This window comes from Macaca thibetana, chromosome 15 (assembly GCF_024542745.1).
Source record: "Macaca thibetana thibetana isolate TM-01 chromosome 15, ASM2454274v1, whole genome shotgun sequence".
NCBI lineage: Eukaryota > Metazoa > Chordata > Mammalia > Primates > Cercopithecidae > Macaca > Macaca thibetana.
The window spans coordinates 53,592,712-53,615,420 of NC_065592.1; the positions used below are offsets into that span (position 1 = coordinate 53,592,712).

Below are 22,709 nucleotides of genomic sequence, written 5' to 3' on the forward strand. Positions count from 1 at the left end.
GACCTTACAACTGTTTCCTCTGCCACTCCAGACAAGATGTCTGCTATCTCTGAATCCAGTTGTTATTTAAAATGTCAAGTGACAAGGCCGGGCGTGGTGGCTCACGCCTGTAATCCCAGCACTTTGGGAGGCCGAGGCGGGTGGATCACTTAGGGTCAGGAGTTCAAGACCAGCCTGGCCAACATGGTGAAACCCCGTCTCTATTAAAAATACAACAAATTAGCTGGGCATGGCGGTGGCAGGTGCCTGTAATCCCAGCTACTTGAGAGGCTGAGGCACAGAATCGCTTGAACCTGGGAGGCAGAGGTTGCAGTGAGCCGAGATCACTCCACTATACTCTAGCCTGAGCGACAGAGCGAGACTCCATCTCAAAAAAAAAAAAAGTCAAGTGACACAGTAAAAGGGGTATGAAGGCATGAGACTAGAGACTTCCTATTAGATCAGTGTTGATCATGTAGAAGATACTATGATAAATCAGTGATTTTTTTGTTAGTTTTCTATGTATACAACTCTTTAAAGAGAGCAGCCTGGTTTGATGAGGATAGGAGAGTAGGGAAAAGCTAATATAATAGAAACTGTTTGAAACCTGAAGTTAGCAATGATTTTCAAGTCAGAAAGGAAAGCAACAGAATCTAGGAATATTTGTGAGGAGCTTCTGAGACCTACAGACCTCCTGCAGCCATTTTATGGGCCAGCAACTCTGCCATCCAGAGCCACCTTCACTGAAAAAAAGTGGCATTTCTTTCTTCAGTCTGTTGGTTCAGAAAAAAGAAATGAGAAACAACCCACTGGACTAGAGAGATAAACCTATAAGCCATAAGCGCCTTGCCCCACTGCTGTAGTCTACCAGGAGTTTGACTAGAGAAATGGGCTCCTATGGCTGTGGACATGATCTAGCTGGATTCTTCTCGTTGCAATTACCAAGCCTCGAGCAGTCAGGCTCATGGAGGCTTAGACTAGGAATGCAAGTTACAATCACGACAACAGACCTACCTCAGAAACTAACCTTGCTAGTGTCACCCTTCCCAACAAGAATATGACCTACTTCCTCTCCTTGGTCCTCTCCCTTTTAAAGACAGTGCTGTTTTTTTCAAGGATCTAAGGTCTAGACATGGAGCAACTATTTTGGCCACATGACCTTTTTGTTTGATGACAATTCTTCTAAGCCTGTATTGCACAGTGCTATAACATAGTTGCTTTAGGGGCAAAAAAGTGAATGAAAACCGTTGTGTGTGTATTACTTAACCTACAAAGTACCTCAGAGAAACTCTAGACACCTGGGCTTCACATCACTATAATCCCTGGTATAGAATCAGTTTCAGATTTCATGTCACTGGTAAATAATGGCACTCAGAAAAAAAGAAAATCAAAAATGGAATCATGGTAATTATTTAAAGGTACATATTATTGGAGAAGTCAACATTATTTAAACAATTTCCATATAAATACTGAAGCCACCTAAAATCTTTAATTTTTAGCAACTTGTGTTACACATTCTTACTTTTAAAAATATTAAATTCTCAATATGTTGGTTGAGAGCTATAAAACAAATTGTATTCAACTCTGTTATTTAATTGGATTTTTTTTTGAATATTTAAAATATTTCAAACATCTAGAAAATATAGCAGATACTTATGTATACTTGAATCAAATTCTATTAATATAGCCTATATCCATGAAGTTTAGTGAATTTTCCCAAATTTATCTCCAATATCAATTCAATTTTCATTATAATTAGAATGTTTTCAAACTGAAGGAAAGAGACTGATGGCAATGATAATGTATTTGGGATCTGTAGTTGGGGTTTGGATACTGCCTTCTGCCTATGTCACAGAGGCTGAGTGAGCCACAGAGACACACCACTATCTGGAGTATCTGAGCAATAAACACACTAAATCCAAACATACTGGCCAACCATTCCTCCACTCTACAACAGGCTTCTATACTCTCCTGTGTTAACGATCTTGGTAACTGCCTAAATTTTTGCTTCATTGGGCCAGTAAACCCTTTATGAATTACTAGATGGCAAACATTTTTAAAACTAAAACAAAAATTCTAATGGCCCCAATCTCCCTGACCCTAACTACAAGGAAAAAAAAAAAAAAAAGCCTACAATTTCATTAATTTGCTTAAAATAGGATATAAATATAAAATCTTTTCACAGAAAAGCATTTTTGTTCTCTTTAAAACAGTGACAATCTATACACTGCCTTAATAGGGCCCCTGTATTTCTCAACATGAATTTCATTTTTTACTGAAGATTCTCTTTAAAGCAGGTAAAACTGGTTTGTTCTTTAAAAAATCAGTAAGAAAAACACTCCAGAATGAGGAGCAGGAAAATAATGCATGATAGTAAGGAGATCTCTTCAAATAAGATGATTTAATCGGTCCTCAACGAGTTTATAACACAGGGGCCAATCACTCAGAAGACAAACTCGAAACAAAATCAGTTCATGCCACAGAGACTTTGCATTTCAATCCTTCCACACATATTGACTGGAGACTCACAGAGAAATGGTGCCTTTGCTACAGCCACCCCTTGTTAATCAGCACTGATGAGATTTGGGGAGAGCACCCAGGAGTCACTAACTCTGTTTTTAAAAATACTAATTTTAAAAAAATAAAGCCAAACCTTACCAGAAAGGAGCAAGCTGACTCCACAGAGAACTAAGCTGGCTAAAGAGTCCATGCTTCCCCAAATCTCTCCATCCAGTTTCCACAGATGTGCATGAGGTCCCAAGGATCCTTTCAAAAACCCAGCGGTTTGTGACTTTCCATTCGCATCGTCCTACTACGTCTTGTTTACAAGTTAGAGACAAGAAGGAACAGCACAGAAGCAGGCTGTAACAGTCTCATTTCTGTCTGAGCACAGGGAGTTTTAAGTTCCTTTTTCCTGTTTCCTTTGTAGATTAGGATGGGAAAGGCTGTATCTTAAAGGCATTTGGTATCAGCAGGGCTGGAGGCACTCAAGCCCTATCCATCTCGCAATTCATCAAAACACTTATCTGTTGCTGTTGCTTCTGCTGCTGCTGTTGCTGCTGCTGTAGGGGTAGAGGAATTTTTGTTGGAAGTGTGGGTCCCGGTCAGCATTTTCAGAAACAATAGGGGTATCCTCTCATAGGCGGGAAACTGAGAATAACAAGCCCTCCACCTATGTATGGTATGCGATGATGACCAATCCTTCTCAGACTTCTAACAGCTCTCCCGGGGCTACTGGGATCTCTGACAGAAGAAGCTTTTGGGTGTGGGGAGCCGTTTTGGCTTTTGCTTTCTCATTTTAACCCACATGGTTTGAATTGGGAAAAGAAGGTTTCCGTGATGAGAAAATACAACCTGAAAGGCAATTAATTTCAGTGAGCACCGGTGAGGTCAATGCTCAACGTAGCCCCAAGAGACCAGAGTCCAAAATTGTTAGCCTGTTTTCTTTCACACAGATGGCCTGTTGGTTGGCCATTAGCCCAAAGATACCCATGTTGCTGGCTATAGCTTTAATTTTCATTAACAATTCATCTAAAGGTGATCAAATTTCTTGAAGAAGTTGGCATAGAAGGATTTTGGTAATGAGAAGGATTTCATAGTCATTGAGCAATGGTGTTTCAGAAGCAAATTATATATAACATTTAGAAACTAATCTGTGTAAAAACACAAACATACAGGATTAGATTGGGATAAAAATAGAGCTCACAAGAGCAAAGAGAGTACATGGGCCAAAATGAAAAAGAGCCATTGAATGTACAATATCTAAAATGAGATCAGAGACCCTACACTTATCCAGATGATAATTTCTCCACAATATGAATTATGACATTAGATTACAGAGTATACACTCTGCTCATCATCAACCTTCATGCCTGAGGAAATCATTATCCTCCTCCTTTTCCTACCAACCACAGGAAAAGGCAGATGCAGCTAGTCTTGACTAATTTCTGTCCCAGGTTTTATCACATCTATGCTGATCTTAAGAACCAATTAATGTTTCCAGTTTGCAGGTGTGAAAAAGCCCAGGTTCTGTCTGCAAACAGACCTGGGTTCAAATACTGGCTTAGCCACATGTGTGGCTGAGACAAGTTACTTAGTCTTTTTGAGGCTCAGTTTCAACAGCTGTAAAATGGCAAAATACTTCCTTACCAGGTGTTTTGAGACGAATAAATGAAGCTTAAAAATATAAAACCATCTGGTACTACGCCTAGTTCATGGAAGGTTCTCATTAAATGTTAATAAATTTACTTTCTTTCATCTTTCCATTCACTCTCAATTTAAATTCCAAGAGCTTCTACTAAAAAGCGATTTTCTATTCCTACGAGATGACTTTAAGTTTGTCATCATGAAAAAAAAAAAAAAAAAAAAAACAGGGGGCCGGGCACGGTGGCTCACTCCTGTAATCCCAGCACTTTGGGAGGTGAAGGCAGGTGGATCACCTGAGGTCAGGAGTTTGAGACCAGCCTGGCCAACATGGCAAAAACCCATCTCTACTAAAAATACAAAAAATTAGCTGTGCGTGTTGGCGCACACCTGTAGCCCCAGCTACTCTGAAGGCTGAGGCAGGAGAATTGTTTGAACCTAGGAAGCGGAGGTTGCAGTGAGTTGAGATTGTGCCGCTGCACTCCAGCCTGGGTGACAGAGCAAGACTCTGTCTTAAAAAAAAAAAAAAAGAAAGAAAGAAAAATGAAGTTCCACCAGGCTAAGTTACTTGCTCTGCTGTGAGTAGTAGAGGTAATATCTGAATCCTGAGCTCTGGACCTCCAATTTTTCCTTTGTTTCATAGTTCAAAAGTAGATCAAGAGTAATGTAGGACATCACAAACACCATCAGGGTATACCTAGACCTTACAGAAGTATGTGAAATGAAACTTTGACAGATAAGAATAGTTTGGGGATACTGAGAAGTGTGGTCAGTTCTTGGTGTGCTTCTGAAATAATAACTAATGGGTGCTCCATTAATTCACTTCAGGAAAATGAAAGGGGCCTCCTCATGAGTCAAGCTCATTCAATTTAATTTGATTTTTCCAGACATACTTACAGTAAAACCATAAAGAAAACCAAACCAAACAAGCAAACAAACAAGGCTCTTGGCTGATTCTTCATTTTCTATTTCCTGCTTTTTGCACTCAATACATGAAAAACACTATAGACAACATTAAAAGTCTTTGAGACTAATTAACAAAGATACCAATAGATAACAAAATGGTTTTTCTGAAAGAGGTGGAAAATAACTTATATAATACTACTATATACTGGTATCACATGTCCAGAGGTCAACATCACAAACACAAAGCAAAAGCCTTGTATGCATATCCTTTGGCCCAGAAAACCAATTTTTTTTTTAAAACGGAATCTCGCTCTGTCACCCAGGCTGGAGTGCAGTGGCACGATCTCAGCTCACTGTAACCTCCGCCTCCCCAGTTCAAGCGATTCTCCTGCCTCAGCCTCCTGAGTAGCTGGAATTACAGGCGTGCGCCACCACACCCGGCTAATTTTTGTATTTTTTAGTAGAGATGGGGTTTCACCATATTGGTCAGGCTGGTCTTGAACTCCTGACCTCATGATCTGCCCCCCCCCCCCCGGCCTCCCAAAGTGCTGGGATTATAGCCGTAAACCACCGCGCCCCACCAGAAAATCCATTTTTATGATATACACCAAGCCAAAATCATATATGTGCCCCCAAATATGTGTATAAGGACATTATAGAAGCATAGTCGATAATAATCAAAGCATAGAAACAATCAAAATAGTCAACAAAAGTGGAGTATTTATTAAAAATCATGGTATACAATGAAGTTCCAGACAAGTGTTTAAATACTGTGGTGAAATCAGATTGACACAAAAAGATGTAAAAATATTTATGGTATACTGTTGACTGGGAAAAAAATAATTTAAACAGAATGAAATTTATATGCACTCAAATACACACCACAGATATACGACAAATATATATCAAAGTGTTAAAAGTGACTATTTCTGAGTTGTTGGAAAACATAATTTTTATTTTCTTTTTTATACTTTTCTAAAATTTTAACATTTTTAGAAATAATGAACATATATGTAAAAATGAAGAAGACTAAGGGGATGTCCTTGAGACAGTTGACGCAGGGCAATAGGGTGTATACTTTAAAACATCCACTGGCAAATAAGAAACAGAATCCAGGCTACCATATGACCCAGCAATCCCACTGCTGGGTATATACACCAAAGAAAGGAAATAAGTACATCAAAAATATATTTACACTCCCATATTTGCTGCTCCACTGTTTATAATAGCTAAGATATGGAAGCAACCTAAGTGTCCATCAATAGATGAATGGATAAAGAAAATGTTGAACATCTACACAGCAGAGTACTATTCAGCCATAAAAAAGAATGACATCCTGTCGTTTGCAACAACATGGATAGAACTGGAGGTCATTATGTTAAGTGAAATAAGCCAGACACAGAAAGACAAACATCACATGTTCTCACTTATTTGCAGGATCTAAAAATCAAAACAACTGAACTCAGGGAGATAGAGAGTAGAAGGATGGTTACCAGAGACTGAGAAGTGTTGTGGGAGGGTAGGGGAGGTGGTGAGGATGGTTAATGGGGACAAAAAAAAGCTAGTTAGAAATAATGAATAACCCCTACTATTTGATAACACAACGGGGTGACTATAGGCAATAATGACTTCATCGTACATTTTAAAATAATGTAATTGGATTGTTCATAACACAAAGGATAAATGCTCGAAGGGATGGATACCTCATTCTCCATGATGTGCTTTCACATTGCATGTCTGTATCAAAACATCTCATGTACCCCATAAATATATATATACTATATACCTAGAAACATTTTAAATTCATAAATTAGTAATATAGGATAATTTTAAAAAGAAACAGAATCCAGATACACAAAGTGTGGCCTCCAGGAAGTGACCAAGAAGATGGGGTGCCAGCCACCTACAGTACAGCCTGGACATTCTGTCTTTTGCTGGTCTGTGGGCACTGAGCCACCAGAGCCATCCCATCTGACTTCTTAAGGACATTAATGAACTTTTTTGTGAACCCGCTGTACATAACAGTGGCTAGCAAAAAAGGAAGGGTCAGGCCAGGTGCAGTGGCTCACGCCTGTAATCCCAACACTTTGGGAGGTCAAGGTGGGTGGCTCACGAGGTCAGGAGTTCGAGACCAGCCTGACCAACAAGGCAAAACCCCATCTCTACTAAAAATACAAATATTAGTCAGGCGTGGTGGTATGTGCCTGTAGTCCCACTCAGGAGGCTCAGGCAGGAGAATTGCTTGAACCTGGCAGGCGGAGGTTTCAGTGAGCTGAGATCACACCACTGTACTCCAGCCTGGGGGACGGAGTGAGACTCTGTCTCAAAAAAAAAAAAAGGAAGGGTCACCAACAATTAAGTTTTGGCCTTCAGCCAGGACACCACAGTTAAAGTGACAACACCCACTCTGGCCTGGCTGTGGAAAATACCTGACCCTCTCCAAACCCCATTTACTCTAAACCCTCTCAGCTATTGCAGCGTTTTTCTTTTACTTTTTCTTTTTTTAACATTGAAATGGCAAGGAATGTATTATTCACTGTAGGAAGAGACACAGAAATAGAAGATGTTGTCTCAGCTTTTGAAGCTCATAATTACAAAATCCCAGTGTGGTGGCACTGCATCAAAACAGGAAAAGTTAAATCACAAAATCAGGCATTGTGCTGTTGAATACCAAAGGGTGGTACAAGCAGTAAAGTTCTAGTAGTTGTTTGCTTTCGTATCCTTTAGGCTAGAGAGCACCAATTCTCACACTTCTTTTTTTTTCTTTTCCTGGTATTTCCTAGACACAGGTGGCATCTTTCCAGATAGACTGTAAGCCCTTAGGGCAGGAGCTTTGTACTTTATTTAGAATGATCCTATGCCTTCTCTCAATGGTCTAAAAGAAGGAGTAAACTGGGTGTCTTTGCAACCATTGTGAGATCACGTGGCCACAGATAACACAGACTAGGTATAGATAGAATAGATAGAACACAGATAGAATAGGTATTCCCCTGCCTTGAAAAAAAAAAAAAGCTTCAAAAATGATAAAATAATATGAAAAGAAAAAGTAAACTCCTATTCCTCCTTCAAATACAATTCAGGCCGGGCGCTGTGGTTCATGCCTGTAATCCCAGGACTTTGGGAGGCCGAGGTGGGCAGATCACTTGAGGTCAGGAGTTTGAAACCAGCCTGGCCAACACGGTGAAACCCCCTTCTCTACAAAAATACAAAAATCAGCTGGGTGTGGTGGTGCACGCCTATAATCCCAGCTGTTCAGGAGGCTGAGACGGGAGAATCGCTTGAACCCAGGAGGTGGAGGTTGCAGTGAGCCGAGATTGCGCCCCTGCACTCCAGCTTGAGGACAGAGTGAGACTCTGTCTCAAAAAAAAAAAAAAAAAAAAAAATTCAAATATCACCTAATTTATGAAACCTTCCTCTAGGTAGCTACCGATAGATACCTAACAAACCACCTCATAATGTAGTAGCTTAATATGACAATCATTTATGTAGCTCATGATTCTGTGGGTGAGAAGTTTGGGCTGCCCTGGACAGTTCCTCTGATCTCAGAGGACCTCCCTCATGTGTTTACAGTCAATTGTCAGCCATTAAGGTAGTGCAGCTTCAGGTATGGGCTGACTGCCTGTGTAGCAACCAGGCTGGCAGAGCTTTAACTCTCTCACCTTCCAGCAAGCTAGCCTGACTTCTTAACATGGCAGGCTCAGAAATCCAATAGAGTGGAAATAGACAAGTTCTCTTGAGGCCTAGACTTAGGATTAGCATATCATTACTACTGTACATTCTGTTGGCCAAATCAATTCATATCACTAAGACTGCATCCAGGGGCAGAAACATAAACTCCACCTTTTGATTTGAAGAATTATAAAGTCATAATGCAAACTGTGAAAATAAAATAAAATCAAGAATTTTGGTCATTTTCTTCAAAAAGGTTTGTTGGGATATAATTTATATATAGTAAAATTCACCACCTTTTCAGAAAATTGTGGTGAAAACATACATACCATAAAATTTACTGTCTTAACTGGTTTTAATTGTACAGGTCAGTAGTGTTAACTATACTTACATTCTTGTACAACAGACCTCTAGAATGTTTTTGTCTCGAAAAACTGAAATGCTATATCCATTGAACAACTCCCCATTTCCCCTCCCTCAACCCCTTCAACCACCATTCTACTTACCTCATACAAATGGAATCCTGCAGTATTTGTCTTTTTGTGACTAGCTTGTTTCACTTTGCATGATGTCCTCAAGGTTCATCTAAGTTGTAGCATGTGACAAGACTTCTTTGTTTTTTAAGGCTGAATAATGGTCCATCATATGTATATACCACATTTTCTGCATCCATTCATCAGTCCGTGGACATTCAGGTTGCTTCTACTTCTTGGTTGTTATGAGTAATGCTGCAAAGAACATGAGTATGCAAGTATGTCTTCAAGATCCTGCTTTTAATTCTTTTGGATATCTACCCAGAACTGGGATTATGAGATTATATGGCAATTATATTTTTAATTTTTAAAGGAATCGCCAGACTGCTTTCCATAGCAGCTGCTCCATTCTGTGTCCCCACCAATAGTGCACCAGGGATCCAATTTCTCCATATCCTCTTCAACACTGGCTGTTTTCGGGGTTTGTTGTTGTTGCTGTTGATGATGATGATGATGATGATGTTTTTGGATAGTGGGAATCCTAATAGGTAGGAGGTGGAAATTCACTCCCTTTAAGCACACAATTCCATAACTTTTGACAAATGCATACCTTGGTATAATAAGTGCTCCAATCACCCCAGTATCTGTCACCCCAAAAGTTTTCTTAAATCCCATGGTAGTAAATCTCCTCGCCCAACGAACAGTCACAGGAAATCACTAATCTGCTTTCTATCCCTATAGTTCTGATTTTTTTCAGAATGTCATATAAAGGAATCATACAGAATATAGCTTTTTAAATCTGGTTTCTTTCATTTGGCATAATTCATTTGATAAATTCATGTATTTGTATGTATGAGTAGCTTGTTCCTTTTTTGTTCCTGAAAAGTATGCCATTTTATGGACATACCACAGTTTGCTGATCTATTCACCAGTTTGTTTATCTATTCACTATTTGGAATATTTTCAGTTTTGAGTGATTATGAATAAAGTCCCTTTAACTTTATTCATCTTTATAATTTAATGTTCAGAAATGCACATACATATTTTTGTGTGAGCATGTTTTTCATTTCTCTTGGGTAAATACCTGGGACTGAAATTAAGGAACTCCTAAACTTTTCTGTTGTGGTTGTGCCATTTTTTTATTCCCATCATGAACATATAAAAGTTCTGTAAGTCACCATAGTGTTTGCAGGAAAAAAACCTAACAAAAGAAAAACAGTTTTAGTTATCCTTCATCCTTGCTAGCTCTTCTTGTGGTCACTTTTTGTGTGTTTGTTTTTTAGTCATCCTAATAGGTGTGCAGAGAAATAAATCAGTGTGATTTTTAAATTTACATTTCCCTAATGACTAACAACGTTGAATATTTTCTCATGTTCTTTTTGCCATCCATTTATCTTCTTTGCCCATTGTTCAACTCAGTTGTTTCTTATTGTTGAGTCTTAAGAGTCTTTTATGTACTTTTGTCAAAATATGTGATTTGCAACCATTTTCTCTCAATCTGTGGCTTGTCCATTTTTTTAACCCTGTCTTTTGCAGAGCAAACATTTTTAATTTGAAAGAAGTACAATTTATCCATTTGTTTCTTTAATAAATAGTGCTTCTATGTTATATGTAAGGAATCTTTGCCTAACACAAGGTCATAAAGATTATTTCTTATGCTTTGTTCTAAAGGTTTCATAATGTTAATACTTAGATAACATCCTTTTTGAGTTAATTTTTTGTGTAAGGTGTCAGGTATAAGTTGAGGTTTATTTTCATGCATGTGGATGCCCAATCATTTCAGCACCATTTTTTGAAAAGACTATCCTTTCTCCATTGAATTTTCTTTTCACCTTTGTCAAAAATTACTTGGCCACAAAAGTGAGTACATTTCTAGACTCTCTGTTGTGTTCCATTTATCTATGTGTCTTTTTCTTTTCTAAGAGACAAGGTCTTACTGTCACCCAGGCTGGAGTACAGTGGTGTTATCGAGGCTCACTGCAGAGTGATCCTCCCACCTCAGCCTCCCAAGTAACTGGGCTGCAGGCATGCACCACTATGCCCAGCTAATTTTTGTAAAGACAGGATCTCTTTATATTGTCCACACTGGTCTCAAACTCCTGGCCTCAAGGTGATTCTGATGCCTCGGCCTCCCAAAGTGCTTGGATTAAAGGCATGAGGCACTGCACCAGGCCTATGTGTCTATTCTTTTGTGAATACTATACTGTCTTGGGTACTATAACGTTTTTAGTTTTTTTGTTTTTGTTTTTGTTTTTTTTGAGATGGAGTCTTGCTCTGTCACCCAGGCTAGAGTACAGTGGTGTGATCTTGGCTCACTGCAACCTCCAGCTCCCAAGCTTAAGTGATTCTCCTGCCTCAGCCTCCCAAGTAGCTGGGATTACAGGTGTGTGCCACCATGCCTGGCTAATTTTTCTATTTTTAGCAGACACGGGGTTTCACCATGTTGGCCAGGCTGGTTTCAAACTCCTGACCTCAAATGATCTACCCACGTTGGCCTCCCAAAGTGCTGGGATTACAGGCGTGAGCCACCGTGACTAGCCAGTTACTATAACTTTTATAGTAGGTATTGAAATCAGGTAATAAGAAGTCCTTTAACTTTGTTCAATTTCAAACTGTTTTTGGTTGTTATCGTTCTCTTGCATTCTTTTGCTTGCTTTGGACTTACTTTGCTCTTTATTTTCTAATTTTTTAAGATAGAAACTTACATCACTAATTTGAGACCTTTATTTTCTGTAAAATATATTTATGTAATGATACAAATTTTCCTCTAAGCACTGCTTTAGTTTCACCCTACAAATTTTGATATGTTGAACTTTCGTTTTTGTTTAATTCAAAATTTAATCTAGTTTCCCTTTAACCCATGAATTATTTAGAAATGTGTGTTACTTAGTTTCCAAAATCTGGGTGGATTTTTCAGATACCTTTCGGTAAATAATTTCTTTCTTTTTTTTTTTTTTTTTTTTGAGACGGAGTCTGGCTCTGTCACCAAGGCTGGAGTGCAGTGGTACAACCTTGGCTCACTGCAACCTCCACCTCCCAGGTTCAAGCAATGCTCTGACTCAGCCTCCCAAGTAGCTGGGATTACAGGTGTGCAACACCACACCCAGCTAATTTTTTGTATTTTTAGTAGAGACAGTGTTTCACCATCTTGGCCAGGCTGGTCTTGAACTCCTGACCTCGTGATCCACTCGCCTCAGCCTCCCAAAGTGCTGGGATTACAGGCGTGAGCCACTGTGCCTGGCCAATAATTTCTAGTCTAATCTTTTTTGTGATCAGAAAACATACTTTGTATGACTTCAGTTCTTTTAAATTTGTTAAAGTTTCTTTTATGGCCCAGAATGTGGTCTATCTTGGTATGTGTTCCATATGCACTTGAAAATAATGTGTACTCTCCTGTTGTTGATGGACCGTTTTAAAATTTTCAATCAGGGCTGATGAGGCAGCTTGTACCTGTAACCCCAGCAGTTTGAGAGGTCAAGGCAGGAGGACTGCTTAAAGCCAAGAGTTCAAGACCAATCTTGGCAACAAAGCAAGACCTTATCTCTACAGTTTTTAAAAATTAGCCTGTCATGGTGGCACACACCTGTAGTCCCAGCTACTTGGGAGGCTGAGGCAGGAGGATTCCTTGAGCCCGAGTTTGAAGTTATAGTGAGCTATGTTCACACCACTGCATCCCAGCCTGGGAACAGGTTGAGATCCTATCTCTAAAAAAGTAAAAAGTTTCAGTTAGGTACAGTTGGTTCAGAGTGGTTTTGTTTTTTATTTGTTTGTTTCTCTTTTTTAATTTTACTTTAAGTTCTAGGATAAATGTGCAGAACTGCAGGTTTGTTACATAGGTATACATGTCAAGTCTTCTACATATCTCTACTGACTGCCTTTCTACTCTTTTTTTTAATCAGTTCTGAAAGCAGAGTATTAAAGGTTCTGCCTATAATTATGAATTTATAGTTATTCTTTCAATTCTATCAATCTTCATGTATTTTGAAGGTCATTTGTTAGGTTTATTCATATCTAGGATTTCACATTTGTTATGTACCTTGGTCAATTGAACTATTTATCTTTATTTAATATCCATATTTATCTCTGGTAATATTCCTTATTCTGAAGTTTACTTTGATATTAATTGTGGTAATTTTTGAAATTTTTCATAGCAGACATTATTTCTTCACAGTTACATTTTTATTCACCTTAGAAAAGGCCACATACAAGAAGGGGCTCTTGAGCTAGATATTGAAAGCTGAGGTGCTTCCCAGGTGAATCATGGCAGTGGGCAAGAAAGAGGTGGGACGGGCATTTTCTGAAAAATGCACCAGTAATCTGAACCAAACATTAAAGTATGAAATAATAAGTTATAGTAACTGGCTGGGCATGGTGGCTCACACCTGTAATCCCAGCACTTTGGGAGGCTGAGGTGGGGGGATCACAAGATCAGGAGATCAACACCATCCTGGCCAACATGGTGAAACCCAATCTCTATTAAAAATACAAAAATTAGCCGGGCATGGTGGCACATGCCTGTAATCCTAGCTACTTGGGAGGCTGAGGCAGGAGAGTAGCTTGAACCACGGAGTCAGGGGTTGCAGTGAGCCGAGATCGCGCCACTGCACTCCAGCCTGGGGACAGAGAGAGACTCCGTCTCAAAAAAAAAAAAAAAGTATGAACTAATATACCATGTGTGTTTGCGTTGCTAAAAGGAATATCTGAGACTGGGCAATCTATGAAGAAAAGAGGTTTAAATTTGGGCTCATGGTTCTGTAGGCTGTACAGGAAGCATGCTGGCATTTGCTTCTGGTGAGGGTCTCAGGAAGCTTGCAATCATGGCAGAAGGCAAGGGCGAGCCAACGTGTCACACAGTGAGCTAGAGAGCAAAGAGAGAGAGGTGGATGTGCCAGTCTCCTTTAAACAACCAGATCTTGCATGAACTCATTATTGCACGGAGGGCACCAAGCCATTCATGAAGGATCTGTCCCACGACCAAAACATCTTGCAGCAGGGGATTACATTTCAACATGAGATTTGGAGAGGACAAATATCCAAACTCTATCATTCCACTGCTGGTCTCTCAAATAAAATACAATCATCCTTTCCCAATAGTCCTCAAAAGTCTTAACTCATTTCAGCATTAACTCAAAAGTCCAAATCTCATCTGAGACTCAAGGCACTTTCCTTCCACCTATGAGTCTGTAAAATCAAAACCAAGTTATTTACTTCCAAGATGGTGGTATAGGCATAGTGCAAATGTTTCCATTCCAAAAGGTAAACATAGGCCAACAGAAAGAGCAACAGGCCCCACACATGTCTGAAACCCGGCAGGGCAAACACTAAACCTTAAAGCTCCAACATAATTTCCTGTGATTCCAAGTCCTGCATCCAGGGCACACTGGTGCAAGGAATGGGCTCCCAAGGCCTTGGGCATCTCTACCCCTGTGGCTTTGTAGGCTGTGGCTGCTCTCACAGGTTGGAGTTGAAGGCCTGCAGCATTTCCAGGCTCAGGGTGCAAGCTACTGATGGCTCTACTATTCTGGTGTCTGGAGGGTGGTGGTCCCGTGCCACAGCTCCACTGGGCAGTGTCCCAGTGGGGAGTCTGTGTGGGGGATTTAACCCTACATTTTCCCTTGGTGCTTCCCTAGTAAAGGCTCTCTGTGGGGGCGCTGCCCCTGCAGCAGGCTTCTTCCTGGACATCCAGGCATTCCTATACATTCTTTGAAATCTAGGTGGGAGCTGCCAAGCTTCCTTCACTCTTGCGTTTCACACATCTGCAGGTTTAACACCACATGGAAGTCACCAAGGCTTACAGCCTGCACCTTCTGAAGCCACAGTTTAAGCTGTACCTGAAATCCTTTGAGTTCTGGCTGGAGTCAGAGCATCCAGGATACAGGGAACAGAGTCCCCAGGCCGTACGGGGCAGTAGCTTCCTGGGATTGACCTTTGAAACCATTCTTCCATTCTAGGCCTCTGGGTCTGTGATGGGAGGGACTTCCCTGAAGCTTTCTGAAATGTCTTTGAGGTCTTTTTCCCAATGTCTTAACTATTAGCACTTGGCTCTCTTTAGTCATGCAAATATCTCTGGCAAGAGGTTGCTCCAAAGCCCTCCTGAATTCCTCACCTGAAAATCCTCTTTCCTTTTCTACTACATGGCCAGGCTGCAAATTTTCCAAACTTTTATGCTCTGCTTCCTGTTTAAATATAAATTCCAACTTTAAGTCATTTCTTTGCTCCCGTATCTGATCACAAGCTGTTAGAAGTAGCCATACCACTTCTTGAACACTTAGTTGCTTAGAAATACTTTCTGTCAGATATCCTAGGTCATCACTCTTACGTTCAACCTTCCACTCACCCCTAGGGCATGGACACAGTGCAGCCAAGTTCTTTTCTAGGGCATAACATGGGTGATCTTCACTCTAATTCCCAATAACTTCCTCATTTCTATCTGAGACTTCATTAACCTGGTCTTCATATTTCTATTGGCATTTTAGTCACAACTTAAGTCTCTAAGAAGGTCCAAACTTCCTTCATTTTCCTGTCTTCTTCTGAGTTCTCTGGCTTCTAACATCTGCATATTACCCATTTCCAAAGCTGCTTCCACATTTTCAGTTACCTTTATAACAACACCTCATTCCTTAGTATCAATTTCCTGTGTTAGTCCATTTGCATTGCTATAAGGCAATATCTGAGACTTCGTAATATGTAAAGAAAAGAGGTTTAAATTTTGGCTCATGGTTCTTTGAGCTGTGCAGGCAGTGCGGTGCCAGCATCCACTTCTGGTGAGGGCCTCAGGAAACTTACAATCATGGCAGAAGGCAAAGCGGGAGTCAGTTGTGTCACATGGTGAGAGAGGGAGGAAGAGAGAGAGGTGGAGATGCTAGTCTCTTTTAAACAATAAGATCTCGTACTCATAACCACAGGGAGGGCACCAAGCCATTCATGAGGGAGCTGCCCCCATGACCCAAACACTTCCCACTAGGCCCACCCTCCAACATTGAGGATACATTTCTACACAGGCTTTGGAGGTGACAAACATTCAAACTATATCACCATGTAAGGGGAAACGTAAGCAATTGAGCAAGGATGAAATTAGAGTGAGAAAGGGTGTGGGCCAGAGACAAGGTGCTTTATACAAACTAGGTCCAGACTTGGTATTCCCTACCAAGGTCTATAACAATGAGAAATAAAAGGTTTTTTTGTTTTTTTGTTTTTTGAGACGGAGTCTCGCTCTGTCACCCAGGCTGGAGTGCAGTGGCGCGATCTCGGTTCACTGCAAGCTCTGCCTCCCGGGTTCACACCATTCTCCTGCCTCAGCCTCCCGAGTAGCTGGGACTACAGGCACCCACCACCATGCCCGGCTATTTTTTAGTATTTTTAGTAGAGACGGGGTTTCACTGTGTTAGCCAGGATGGTCTTGATCTCCTGACTTTGTGATCCGCCTGCCTCGGCCTCCCAAAGTGCTGGGATTACAGGTGTGAGCCACCGTGCCCAGCCGAAATAAAAGGTTTTAAATCAAGGAATGTCATGATCAAATTTCTACTTTAGGAAGATTAGTCTGAGAGCAATAATATGTTAAATTGGTAGAGATTAAAGCCAGGAAAACATATGATAGATGATTATTGCAATGTGGCATTTAAAGATCATGAAAGTCTGAAATAAGGCTACAGCAGCATCAGAGATGGAGAGGGTTACAAATGTTAAAGTGATGAAAATATTAACTTTAATGACTGTTAGAGGTGGCACAGAGGGAGGAGACTAGGACAAGTTCAAGGTTGCTGTTTTGTATAATTTGAGAAAACATCTAGCATAATTCCTGATAATGATAGCTGTTAATAATATTATCATCATCGACTACAACGCACACATTTCACAGGTTAAAAAGCATCAACAACCTGTGGCCCCCACAGAAAAAGTGGAATCATACTCCTACTGGAGAAGCTACCACGCTTTATTGTAGAATAACTGTTTGCCCATCTCTCTCTCTCACTGTTAAACCGCGGACTCGCCAAGGGCAGGAATCCTGTCATATTTATCTCTGCATCTCCAGCAGCTACTTTTATAAATGTTTGTTGATTTGAAACATAAAATATGGAGCCTTTAAATGCTATTTAGTAGCCATTCCTGTTTGAAGAACTTGATTTTGATATCTTGGAAAACCAAATAAAGGCAGCTCAGTTAGTTCCTACTTAAGCAGGACTTGTTCAATTCAGTGCTGTTAGCACTGATGGCTTAGAACTGAAAAGCTCTCTGAATAGAGGCTGTGTTTTGCACATAAGATTTACAATATCCCTGTGCATGTGTTCATAAATGACATTCAAGATATCCTGCCAGACCAGTCAGGAATACGGGCATGTTACTGTATAATAACAAAACACTCCTCTGACTTCTAAACACCACTCACAAAACTGCTAGAAACTCAGGTCCAAATCATTCCCTTTTGATTCCCTGGGGATAAAGTAATAGCTGCTGAATTCCAGACCACATGGAAGTCCCCCACCCTTTGTGACTCAAGGCCTCCTCATCAGCTCTGTATTGTGACTCCTGGCATGGCTGCAGTCCCATACAGAAGCCATCCTGCCAGACTCTCCAGCTTTGTCTGAAGTTGCCCTCCCTGTGCCCTCTGCACTCTATGCACCATAGCCTCCTCACTGTTCCTGGAACATTCCAAGCCCATAGCCCATGAACTCTTCCCCCTAAACCTCCAAGGGACTTTGTAATAGGTTCTCCTTTGACTTGAAAGCTCTTTCGGTTAATCACTTCAGTGAACTGGGTAAGAGACGGAGAACAAAATTAACCTGGAAAGAATGTTAGATTGTGTGTACCATCTTTTCACCCACAGCCTCCCTCTGAGAGAGCAATCAGCCCTTCTCAGATGTAGAAACAAACAAACAAACAAAAACAATTGTAATGAGGAATTTCACAAAGACAACTTAAAATAGAAACTTTCTTTTAAAGTAAGGAGCTATTTTTTTCTCTTGCATTTGGCAAAATACTCTAAGTTAGAGGCATGGAATCTATGCTGTACTTTTTTTTTTTTACACTGGAAAGTCCATATTGGAGTTGACCTCTAAAACTGGCATCCCAGTTCTCATTAAGTTAATGGTGTTAATTATTGATAATCTTCTGTCCTTCAACCTGGATTAATCTAGCTTAAATAAGGACAATCTGCAAGCAGGAAAAACTTATTTAATTACATGTATGTGTTTAGTTTAAAATACAGATGCATATTAAGACCACCTACACACCCATGCACAATATACAAACACATAGACAAACAATTCATGCTATGGCAGAATTAGCCAACCTGGCCTGTCTATAAGTCAATCAAAATGGGGTCTCTCCAAGCATAGTACAGAATATTGTTAGGAGATGAGGCCTTGGAATCAGAAAAGCAAATACTAATGCCTAAGTTCACCATTTCATTCCTAGCATGTTACACCAGAGATTTAAGCCTCAGCTTCCTCACCTCTAATGGTATTTTGAAAGTACTTACCTCACATTTGAGATAGTATGTGTACAATGTTCAGCACAGTGCCCGGGATACAGTATGTAAAAAATAAATATCACTATGTATTATTATTGTTAAAGCTTTAAAAATGAATTTAATAGCCATCACTTGTATGAAGCTTATAATAATGTCCCAGTGATTAATTTAAAAGATGAAAACAATGCAAGATATGTTCATATAACTTTAAGTGATCACAAGAGAGACAAACCATTATAAATAATACAAGTATGCTTCTGTGTTCATTTCTCTCCAAAAGTAACATTTCACTCAAGTGTGACTTACGCCTTGATTACCCCTTTCAGAAAAATATGTGTTAAACCTTATTCTCCTTTAAAAAAAATTCAAATAAAAAAACTCAACTTCACAGTGCAGACAGAAATGAAAATAAACTTCTAGTTTAGAGAGAATGAATTAATCATATGCACTAGCTACTTCTCTTTCTCAAAATTCATTAAAATGAAGTCCATGAAATTTTTAAGGACATAAGACCAACAAGACAAAGAAAATGAAATAGAAGACAGAAACCACAATATTTTGGAAGCTAGAAATTGTTAGACCAGAGTTAACTAATATAGCAGACACAGAAATGGTACTAAGTGATTGGTGGGGGAAAAGCAATCTACACTGCAGAACCTCTAAAAGAGCAATGAATTAGTGTCTACTTGTACATTTGGAATTGGGGATAAGGTGAAATTAAAATTAAGAGGAGTAGTTGAAAGTATGTTTAAGGCCAGGTGTGGTGGCTCACGCCTGTAATCCCAGCACTTTGGGAGGCCAAGGCAGGCGGATCATGAGGTTGAGAGATCGAGACCATCCTGGCCAACATGGTGAAACTCCGTCTCTACTAAAAATAGAAAAATTAGCTGGACGTGGTGGCATGCGCCTGTAGTCCCAGCTATTCGGGAGGCTGAGGCAGGAGAATCGTTTGAACCTGGGAGGTGGAGGTTGCAGTGGGCGGAGATCGCATCACTGCACTCCAGCCTGGGCACAGAAGGAGACTCCATCTCAAAATAAATAAATAAATAAACAAAAATAAGGTATGTTTTTTAAAAAACAGGCAAAATGTGATACCAGTTCATTTATACTAGAGTGGCTATAATGAAAAAGATAGTAACAAATCTTATATAGGATGTGGAGCAATGGAGACCTCATATGCTGCTGGTGGGAATGGAAATGGTGCAGCCACTTTGGAGACCAATAGTTCCTCAAATGATTAAGCACAGTGTTAGCATATGATTGAGCAATTCTACTCCTAGGTATATACCCAAGAGAAATGAAAACATGTCTACACAAAAATTTATTCAGTACATGATTTTTCAAAGCAGCATTATTCATAATAGACAAAAAGAAGCTATACCCTCAAGCCATCAAATAATGAATGAATATATAAAATATGGTATATATCCATACAATGGAGTATTTTTCGGCAATAAAAAAATGAAGGACTGATTCATTCTATAACACACATGGAAACAGAGGCTAAGAGAAAGAATCCAGTCAGAAAAGACTGCCTAGTGTATGATTCCATTTCTATGAACTGTCCAGACTAGGAAAATCCATAGAACCAGAGAGGAGTGTAGTGGTTGCCTACCACTGGGGTGGGGTGGAGGTGGGGAGTCAGTGAAGGATGGGGGCACTGGTTGAGAAGGATGACTTCTAAAGGGCATGTGGTTTCTTCTTGGGATGATGAAAATGTTCCAAAATTGATGTGATGGTTGCACAACTCTGACTAAATATACAAAAACCATTAAATTATATACACTTTTTTAGATGGGGTCTTGTATTGCTGACCAGGCTGTTTTTGAACTCCTGGGCTCAAGTGATCCTCTTGCCTCAGACTCCCAAGTAGCTGGGATTTCAGGTGTGCACCACCATGCCCAGCTGAATTTTATACTTTAAATGGGTAAATTGTGTGCTATGTGAATGATATTTCAATCAAGCTATTCAAGAAGAGTGGGAGTCTTTTCTTTGGAGGGGGTAAAAGAGAGGTTCACTGGTCCACAGAGCATGGGCAATAAGATTGGGCTGATTTAAACCTTGGGTCTTTGTTGCTCTGTTGGCTCCCAGAAAGCTGTCAAAAGTGTATCCTCTAGAGAGATCAGTGAATCTCTGGGGAACCTGACCAGCCCAAGTGAATAAATCTGAAGATGTTAACATGTGTTCAACAAAGTCATTCCTCTAGTTTTGCTACTGTGGTGCTCACAGTCAACAAACTGAACTCACGCTCAGTCAGCTTTTTGGTGCCCCACGTTTAAAGGGATAGCCAAGACAACCAGATTTTTAAAGTGAAGCCTCTAAAGCAGAGGTTCACAAAAATAGCCAGAAAAGCAACCTGGAGGAAGCAGAGACTACTAAGAAGAAGGAAATAACAAAAATTTTTAAAGGACTAATATTAACATCAGAAATATATGACCTGTTGCATGCATGAAATAAGAACAGGATGCTATTCTTAAAATATTCAAATACATTCATACAATAGGATACTATTACGTGATAAAAAGGATGAGATATCAAGCTATGCATAGATATGCATTAATTTTAACTGCATATTGCTAAATGCAAAAAGTCAGACTGAAAAGGTCACATCCTGAATCCTCCAATTATATGACATTCTGGAAAAGGCAAAACCATAGCAATAGTAAAAAAGACCAGTGGTTGCCAGGGATCTGAGGAGAGTGCTAAATAAGTAGACCACAGCAGATTTTCAGGACAGTGATACTATTCTATATGATACTGTAATGACAGATACACGACATTAAGACATTATGCATTTGTCGACTTAAAAAAAGTAAATCTTAATGCAAAATTTAAAAATTATTTAAAAGGCTAGAGGATCTCAGGACGGAATACAGAATGTGACAAAACAATCTAACTGTATTACAAATGCATGAAACAACCTCACTGAAGCGGGTGGGGAGAAAAAAAGGAAATGCCTTACTGGTTTTAAATCCCAGCATTCCAAACATTTAACCATGAAATTCTATTAATATTAGTGAAGTTAGCAAACTCTTTCATGTGACATCTCCAACTAGATACTGAAATACTCAAAAAATGACAGTGCTAGTTACAAAATAGCACAAGAAAAACTTGCTTTCTAGATAGAGTATCCCTAATCTTGAGAACAAGTTAAGCAGTCCATTTTTTAAAATAATTGTCAGAAACTACCTGTTTATAAACAAGAAAGAAAAACAGACATTTATGCCACAACACAGGTCAGGCACTTGCACATATGTTATCTCATTCAATCTTCCTCAACTTTGAAAGATAGCAATTTCTATTCCCATTTTACAAAAAAAAATTTACATAAATAATGTCCAAGATCACAGAATATGTGGTAGATTTTCAGTGAGTGTTTACTGCAAATGAATAAAACAATAAATAATTTAAATACACGTCATGCATGTGAAACAAAGAGTATGTTATAAGGCCGGGCGCGGTGGCTCACGCCTGTAATCCCAGCACTTTGGGAGGCCAAAGCGGGCAGATCATGAGGTCAGGAGATCGAGATCCTGGCTAATGTGGTGAAACCCCATCCCTACTAAAAATACAAAAAATTAGCCAGGCGTGGTGGCGGGCGGCTGTAGTCCCAGCACTTTGGGAGGCCGAGACGGGTGGATCACGAGGTCAGGAGATCGAGACCATCCTGCCTAACACGGTGAAACCCCGTCTCTACTAAAAAATACAAAAAACTAGCTGGGCGCGGTGGTGGGCGCCTGTAGTCCCAGCTACTTGGGAGGCTGAAGCAGGAGAATGGCGTGAACCTGGGAGGCAGAGCTTGCAGTGAGCCGAGATCGCACCACTGCACTCCAGCCTGGGCGACAGAGCAATACTCAGTCTCAAAAAAACAAAACAAAACAAAACAAAACAAGTATCTTGTACATCGCTGAGCATGGAAATACATAATGAATTTAAATATTACTTATTTAGAAAGTTCAGTTATTGTTCAATGTTCACTGAAATTTTCATAAGAGGTTTCAGTGAGGGGAAAACATTTGAGTTGGCCTTTGAAGTATGGATAGAATATAAATAAATGGATGGTAGGGAGA

General features: G+C 39.9%; 1 protein-coding gene across 2 annotated transcripts in view; it reads right to left on the reverse strand.

The window, feature by feature from the left end:
- Positions 1–3,289, reverse strand: part of TEK (TEK receptor tyrosine kinase) — a 122,245-nt gene extending 118,956 nt beyond the window's left edge. For both annotated transcript variants that reach the window (XM_050761979.1, XM_050761978.1), the window contains exon 1: positions 2,638–3,289. In XM_050761979.1, coding sequence (XP_050617936.1) covers positions 2,638–2,689 — 52 coding nt within the window. In that variant the 5' untranslated portion in view covers positions 2,690–3,289. The remainder of the gene's footprint in view (positions 1–2,637) is intronic.
- Between the last annotated feature and the right edge of the window lie 19,420 nt (positions 3,290–22,709).